Source organism: Tupaia chinensis, unplaced genomic scaffold (assembly GCF_000334495.1).
Source record: "Tupaia chinensis unplaced genomic scaffold, TupChi_1.0 Scaffold000273_1, whole genome shotgun sequence".
Lineage (NCBI taxonomy): Eukaryota > Metazoa > Chordata > Mammalia > Scandentia > Tupaiidae > Tupaia > Tupaia belangeri.
Window position 1 is genome coordinate 646,912 of NW_006159755.1, and position 7,740 is coordinate 654,651.

Here is a 7,740-nt window from a genome sequence, read left to right on the forward strand (position 1 = left end):
TGTCGCGGACTGCTGGTCTCCTCTTTTTTTTTTTTTTTTTGGAGAGGTTTTCCTATAGGGCGCATGTGCTCGCCAGACAGACAGACAGAGACAGAGAAACAGAAAGCGAGAAATCACCCCCCGGGGGAGATGGTCACGCCGCAATCCCTTCTCCTCCATTCTCCTCTCGGGATCTTGGGCACACACGCACACGCACCCAGCGTGAGTTTTAAGCCACCGGGTCCGGGACGCGAACCGCGGTGGACTATGTGGGAGTCCAGCGACATAGCCATTATGCTAACTGCTGGTTCCCTCACATTTTTTTTTAAGTTTGATTTATTTAATATTTTAATTATTTTTTTTAATTTGACAAAGAGACAGAGAAAAAGAAAGTGAGAAAGCAAGCTGCCAGGTCTGGGACTTGAACCATGGTCAGCCATGGGAGTTCAGCACTGTAACTATCATGCTACCTGCTGCCCCTCCCACCATTTTTAGTTTGTTATGTGGCATATGCTAGAGGGATGGCCACTTCGCAGTCCCTTCTCTTCCACTCTCCCCTCAGGATTTTGGGTATGCACACATGCATCCAGAATGTTTTTCAAGCCCTTGGGTCGAACTGCACAGCTTGCTATGTGGGATCCAGCTGCCTTAACCACTGCACCCCCTCACTGGCCAGCCTTCCTTTTTCCTTACCTCTGTGGAGAGTAGAGCTTAGGGTGGAGAATAGGGCTTAGGGTGGCACTGTGTTGACAAGCTGTAAGATGGGCAGTGAGATATGGGTGGTGAGTGGTTGCCTGGGGGCTTCTCAGGCCCCAGACCGTAACTTGGCCAAGCATAGGAGGGTCTTTGACTGAGGGCAGTCTGCTACACTGGCATAGAGTCTTCCAGTGGGAAAAGGCGGGACTGGTGGAGCCAATGCTGGATCTGCAGCCCAGCCCCTGGGATTGAGTTTCTCCTCTGCCTCTCTATTCTCCATCCTCTCTTGTTTCATCCCTTTGAGCCTGTTTCCTTATCTGTAAAAGAAGGTGGTGTTTTCTGCCCTGAGAATAATGTTTGTGGAAGTACTTTGCAAGCTGTGTCTCAGTGTTGTCTCAAACCCAAATTCCCAGAGAAAAAGATGGATGCTCTAAAACCTGTCCATGATTGGCAGGGAGGAGTTCTGTCTGGATTCCAGCCTTATGAAGGTAGTCTGTCTTTTTCTGTTTGTTGTTTGCTCCAGGAAGGTAAGAAATGGAATCTAGCCTCCTTTTCAGCATAACACTCAGCCAGAACACAGGTAATAACTGCTGTTGGTAGAATGGTAGCATAATCCCTTTGAGTTCCTGGTATCTGGACTTTTTAACCTTCCGGTTGCTTGAGATACGAGTTAAGCAGTGTCATTCCTTGGAAAATCGAGGGTAGAATTTATCCTGAGAAACTCCTAGCAGCTGGTTTTTCAACTCACTCAGAATGTTTGTCACTCTGAGTACCTTTTCCTAGGGTCAGTCAGTGCCACAGTGTAATTGAGGGTTGTCAAAACCTCTCTCTGGTGAGCTCAGGAAAAGCAGGGGTAGAGGTCAGAAGAGGCCATGTTGGTGGGGCCAGCAGGTAGCTTGGTGGTTAAGGGCACTTGACTCCCACATGACTGACCACAGTTCGAGTCCCTGACCTGATGGCTTGCTTTCTCACTTTCTCTCTCTCTCTGTCTCTCTGTCTCTCTCTGGTCAAATAAAAATAAATAAAGTTTAAAAAATAAAGTTAAATAAAATAATTCTTTTTAAAATTATTTATTTTTTTAAAAATTTAATCGCTCATTTATTTTAATTTGACTGGAGAGAGACACAGAGAGAGAGAGAAAGAGGGAAAGTGAGAAAGCAAGCCACTCGTTCTGGGGCTTGAACCATGTTCTGCCACATGGGAATGTACAGCACAACAGGGCTCTGCACAAGGTCCACCTCCAGCCTCAGCCAGCCCGGATCATGGCACATGTGCACATCTTGTGTGTAGGGGGAGGCCCTGGGCTGCAAACCTGGGACCTCCTCATGTGGTCCAGTTGCATTACCATTGCACACACTCTGGCCTGAGCACATGCCATTATTAGCCTTCATGGGGTTAATGTCCCCAAGGATATATGAAGTACCTCACTCATCAGACCAGAAAAGGAAACTCAGAGAAGGACTGTGCCTTGTCCTAGGACCTGTAGGGTATGAAGAGCAGAAAGGCTTTGTATGAGGTTCAGACTGGCTCCAGAGCCTGACTCTTGCCCTGTGTTACCCAGTCTTATGGGAGAATAAGAGACTCCATTTAGGCCTTAGAGAATTCCATGTCAGCCTTAAACAGGATCTAATCTAGATGCAGGTGTGAGCAATTTGCCATTTGCCCCTCTGTGCAAGAAGAGCCTCCCTTTGCTCCTCCCTGCTGCCTATGTGTCCACAGCTTGGTCTTGCTGACCACATGTTGGTGTTGCCACTGTCCTGACATGAACTACTTGGGGCACATCACTCTCTGCAAGCCAGAACACCCTGGCCCTAGCTTGGCAACAGGACCCAGCTCCCACAGGGGCTGCCCTGACCAGGCCTTTGTCTTCTGAAGCTGCAAGAAACCAAAAAGGCTTTGAAGAAACTTAGAAATAGCTGTCAGCTGCTACCTCAGGTGCCATTTCTTCCCTGAAGCTGCCTTAAATGTGTCTGACACTGGGTGTTTGCTCAGGAGTGTGTAAGTGAACGTTTACTAGGCACCTGCTGGGGCAGCCTCTGCTGCAGGCACTGTCACCTCTCTCCCTAGGTCCTCACAGTGGCCTGGGGCCAGAAGGTTGGTATCTTTCCTGAAAGGACGCCGAGAAGTCTAGTGACATCCCAAGGGATCATCATTAGGAAATGGTGTCACATGCTTGGAAATTTCCTGCTCTTCCCTCATGATGTGGGTGGCAGCCACCATAGCCTCTGGGCCAGGCTTGCGGATACAGGGACCCTTCGGTTCCTCAGAAGGAAAGTCAAGTCTTTGGTTGGCCAAAGCACTTTCAGTCAACATTGCTTTTTCCTCTTGCAGAGAAAGTCGAGCAAAGCAAAAGAGAAGAAGCAGAAGCGGCTGGAGGAGAGAGCAGCAATGGATGCCGTCTGTGCCAAAGTGGATGCTGCCAACAGGGTGACTTTCCCCTTCTCCCCATCTCTGCCTCCTGGAATTTCAGCTTGATTTTTAATTTGACTTCTTTTGGCGCCACCCTGTGGCAGATTTATGGTACTCCCCCACATGTGGCTCCTTGGAAATGAGCGCAGTCCCTCAGGCTGTGAGAGTTGGGGGAGGTGATAGCTGTTGGCCTAGGTGTTTATGGAATTCTTTGTGCCAATGGAAGTAACTGCTTCTCTGGATCGCCTTCCTTACTGAGGAAGAAGGGCTAGAGAAATTTTTGTTGGGAGTTCGAGTTTGCATTTGGGGAGGAAACCTCTCTGATTAAGAGAAATATGGTATGCAGTTTTCTCATTCTTTCCTTCAAATGTTTATTGATTGATTACTATACTGAAGGCTGTGCTGTGGGCCAGGGGCTGCAGTGGCTTGGTCCTCAAGGGGCTGCAGTCAGGAGATGAGGGCAGTGAATCTGAGTACCAAATGGATGGACTGGGAGCAATCTGGTAGCCTTGGCTTTCAAACTGAACCTGAGACGTCCTGGCCATCCTCCTTGCCCTCATTCCATAGCCTACTTTTTTGTTGTTCTTTTCACCCACTTATAGTAAACACTCTGTTTTCATAAGGATGCGCTGGGGGCATTTGGGTCTTGACCAGGTTAGGTTAGTTGGAGGCTTCGTCTTAGAAGTGTGCAGAGGCCAGCAGGTGGTGTGTGATTAAGCAGCTGGACTCCCGCATGGCCAAGCGTGGTTTGAGTTCCAGACCTGGCAGCTTGAAAATCACTCTGAGTATGTATGCATGTGTGCCCAAAATCCTGAGGGGAGAATGGAAAAGAAGGGATTGCAGAGATCCCTCAGGTGGGCGATTTCTCACACACACACACACACCCGCAAGGGCATATGCCTTATGGCAAAAGCCTTAACAACATCAATAAAAAGTGCACAAATGCATTGCATGGCCTCTGTGGCCTGGGCTGGCTACACTGTGATCAGGGATTATGCCCATAGGCCAGTGAAGTCCTCTCTTACCCTGTGGGCTAGAGCTCAGCTTAACTCTCGAAGGCTTCCTTCTCAAAGCCTTCTTCATACATGTGATTTCCATGCTCAGCATAATGAAGGCTGCTTCTGGGGCTGGGAACTGGACCCCTGATGTGGGTCCCTACAGTGTTGTACTCCCAGACAAGAGGGCTTTTGGGCCAGGAACTGCACCTCCATCACACATATCTGTGCTGCTCCTGTTTTCTTTCCCTCCACAGCTTGGAGACCCTCTAGAGGCTTTTCCAGTGTTTAAGAAATATGATCGAAACGGGTGAGTTGTATTTAGCATCCTAACTAGTATCTCCCAAGTGTCTTCCAGAATTCACCTTCCCAGAGTAGGCTTCTTCAGACCCAAATTTCCTCATTCATCTTTGTTATTAAAAAAAACAGGGACCAGCAGTTAGCATAATGGCTATGCCACTGGACTCCCACGTAGTCGACCGCGGTTTGAGTCTCGGACCGGTGGCTTAAACTCACACCAGGCGCGTGTGTGTGCGCGCCCGCCCAAGATCTCAAGAGGAGAATAGAGGAGAAGGGATTGCGGCGTGGCCATCTCCCCTGGGGGGTGATTTCTCGCTTTCTATCTCTCTGTCTCTCTCTGTCTGTCTGGCGAGCGCACGCACCCTAGAGCAAAAACCTCTCAAAAAAAAACACACACACAGAACAACAGAAACTGTGACTAGTGCATTTCGTTGGTATAAAGTTCCCTAGTTAGAGTGACAGAGGAATCTGTAAATGAGCAAATATTACACTTAATCTCACTGATGTCTTTTTAGGACTTGCTATTCTCTGCATATAAAAAAAGCAATGCTGGGGCCGGCAGGTGGAGTGGTGGTTAAGGTGCTGAACTCTCACGTTGCCAACCATGGTTCAAGTCTCAGACCTGGTGACTTGCTCTCTCACTTTGTCTCTCTCTGTCTCTCCTTTGCTCCTCAAATTAAAAAGTAACAATAAGAAAAAGAAATAAATTTTTTAAATGGTGCTGAAACAAAGTAGTACCTGGTATGCTATTTTAATGAACAAGATAAACAAATGCAGATATGTGAATTATGAGACAGGAAATGTTATATTTGCCTTTCATAAATGCATCTGAATTCATAATATCACATTCGTTTATTATTCTTCCCGTGTGTAATCTTCCTGTGTATTACAGTTTCCTGGTAGCCTTGTCGTTCAACTTCTGTGACATCATGTGACATAGTTCAGAGATCTTTGTTATGATTATCTCTTAGTGTTTCCATATTCTGCATCCTCACAGACTCCTGGAAGTTTAGGACTATTCCGAAGCTGGCAGTGTGGACTCTGGGCTCCTTTGGTGCCTTGCATTTTGTGTAATGCTTATGACTGTGATCCTACTTTCATGCACTTGGGTCAGTGGAGAATCAATACCTGTAGACCAGCCTTCAGACAGTACTGTAGCTGAGACAGATGCCACGCTGCGTCTGAGCAGCTCTGACTGCTGTGTGTTTGGTGCTTGTAAAGGAAGTAAGACCTTCAAGGGCAGGGAGGTCTGAGTTTACAAGGCTAGGCTACGCACAGCTCACATGGCCACCAGCAGAAGTGACAGTGGGTTCCAGTGGGAGCATCTGAGGGCCTTATCAGGACCCCGAGAGATACTGATACAGGAGCCCTTCAGCCGCTTGTTGACTTCAATCCTTGCGGAATGTGATGCTACTTACAGAACGTGATTGCACAGATGGGCAGAGGAGCTTAACTGTATTTTACTTAAATTCCACTTAGAAACAGGTGACTTAATGCATATAGCATTTGCTAGTGTAAGAAAGCAGCGTTGGGGAACCAGCAGTTAGCGTAACGGCTATGTCGCTGGACTCCCACGTAGTCGACCACGGTTCGCGTCCCGGACCCGGTGGCTTAAAACTCACGCCGGGCGCATGTGTGTGCATGCCCAAGATCCCGAGAGGAGAATGGAGGAGAAGGGATTGCGGCGTGACCATCTCCCCTGGGGGGTGATTTCTCGCTTTCTGTCTCTATGTCTCTCTCTGTCTGTCTGGCGAATGCACGCGCCCTATAGCGAAAAAAAAGAAAAAAAATAGAAAAAAGAAAGAAAGCAGTGTTGGGTTGGATCTGTTCCAGCCTGTTTGATCAGCTAAGAGTACCCAGAGTACCCGCCGTGCTCACAGAGAATAGAGGTAGGCTGGACTCCTGGGGTGGATGTGGGGAAGTTGAGACATGGTCTTCTTGAAGGGCCCAAGGTCACCCAGCTGGTTTTGAAGACAAGACTGGAAGATAAGAGGGAAGAGGTCCCATGGGAGCCTGTAAGGAGTCAGTTCAGAAATTAAAGCAACAGGAAAAACGCCTAAGGGCAGGAACTAAGGAACAAAGAAGACACAAGTGTTTATAATGAAGTACAGGAGAGATCAGGAGGGTAGGAGAAAAGCAAAGAGATAGCAGGGAGGGAAAAAAACATTCACAGAGTGCCAAGTCTGATAAGGACAGTGGCTTTGTGGTTAGGGTGGTGGGCCCAGTGATGACCGTTGTTAATCTTGGCCCTAAAACACTTAGTTCCTGCCCAGGCACCTTCTCTTTCATGCCTGAGAAGGCTTGGCTTGGCTTTTCCCTGTAGAATAACTGAGGCCACACATGTCTCCCTGCTAGTTTCAGAGAGGAACAGAGGTGCCTGCCTATGGCAGGAGTGCTGAGCCTAGAGCTGGCTCCTGACCACCATCTTGTCCTTTTTTCAGGTTGAATGTCTCCATTGAATGTAAGCGAGTATCTGGACTGGAGCCAGCCACTGTGGACTGGGCCTTTGACCTGACCAAAACCAACATGCAGACTATGTAAGCATGCCCCAGTCAGAGGGGAGCCCTGTTTCCCAGCCAGCGTTTCTTTCCCAGTCCTTCCTATTTAACCTGCCCTCAAACCGCTTAGGTATGAGCAAAGCGAGTGGGGCTGGAAGGACCGAGAAAAAAGGGAGGAAATGACGGATGACCGAGCCTGGTACCTCATCGCTTGGGAAAACAGTTCTATCCCTGTTGCCTTTTCTCACTTCCGATTTGATGTGGAGTGCGGGGATGAAGTCCTGTACTGGTAGGAGCCATAGCTCAGTGTGGGGTGGTGGGAGAGGAAGAACCCGGTGGTACTCTGGGTGCTGCAAATGGCTGGCAAAACCCACTGGACCTGTTGGGGTTCCAGGGCTGCCAGGGGCTGCAGGCTTCTCTAGCAAGCCTTGCGGTCTCTTCATGCCCCACCCTACATGCTCATCTCTGCTTTCTTCACCAGCTATGAAGTGCAGTTGGAGAGCAAGGTGCGGCGGAAAGGCCTGGGGAAGTTCCTCATACAGATCCTGCAGCTTATGGCCAATAGGTAGGGGTCACCTTCTTGGGAGTCCCCATGTGTCACTCAGTTGGAAGCAGTTGCCTCTGAGACTTCTCTGTTCTTTGAGCCTGCTTGGAGGACAAGGCTCATAAGAATGTTACGGAAGAAAGGCAGCTAGAATCCTCTCAGTAAGATGCCCCCCTCTGTGCTGTGACTCTAGATTTTGCATAGTTGGCTCAGCACAGCAAGCATCTTTTGAGTGCCTGATCTGTACTAAGGTCTTTCCGTGAGTAAGAGGGCTTCAGGGGAGAAGTAGGAAAGAGGCCTGGTTTAGAAGAAGCCAGTT

General features: G+C 48.7%; 1 protein-coding gene across 2 annotated transcripts in view; it reads left to right on the forward strand.

Annotated features, from left to right (window-relative positions):
* The window catches only part of NAA40 (N-alpha-acetyltransferase 40, NatD catalytic subunit), a 23,037-nt gene that overhangs the window by 5,762 nt on the left and 9,535 nt on the right, over positions 1 to 7,740 (forward strand). For both annotated transcript variants that reach the window (XM_014588328.2, XM_006149810.3), the window contains exons 2-6: positions 3,007 to 3,102; positions 4,337 to 4,389; positions 6,821 to 6,916; positions 7,008 to 7,166; positions 7,359 to 7,442. In XM_014588328.2, coding sequence (XP_014443814.1) covers positions 3,007 to 3,102; positions 4,337 to 4,389; positions 6,821 to 6,916; positions 7,008 to 7,166; positions 7,359 to 7,442 — 488 coding nt within the window. The remainder of the gene's footprint in view (positions 1 to 3,006; positions 3,103 to 4,336; positions 4,390 to 6,820; positions 6,917 to 7,007; positions 7,167 to 7,358; positions 7,443 to 7,740) is intronic.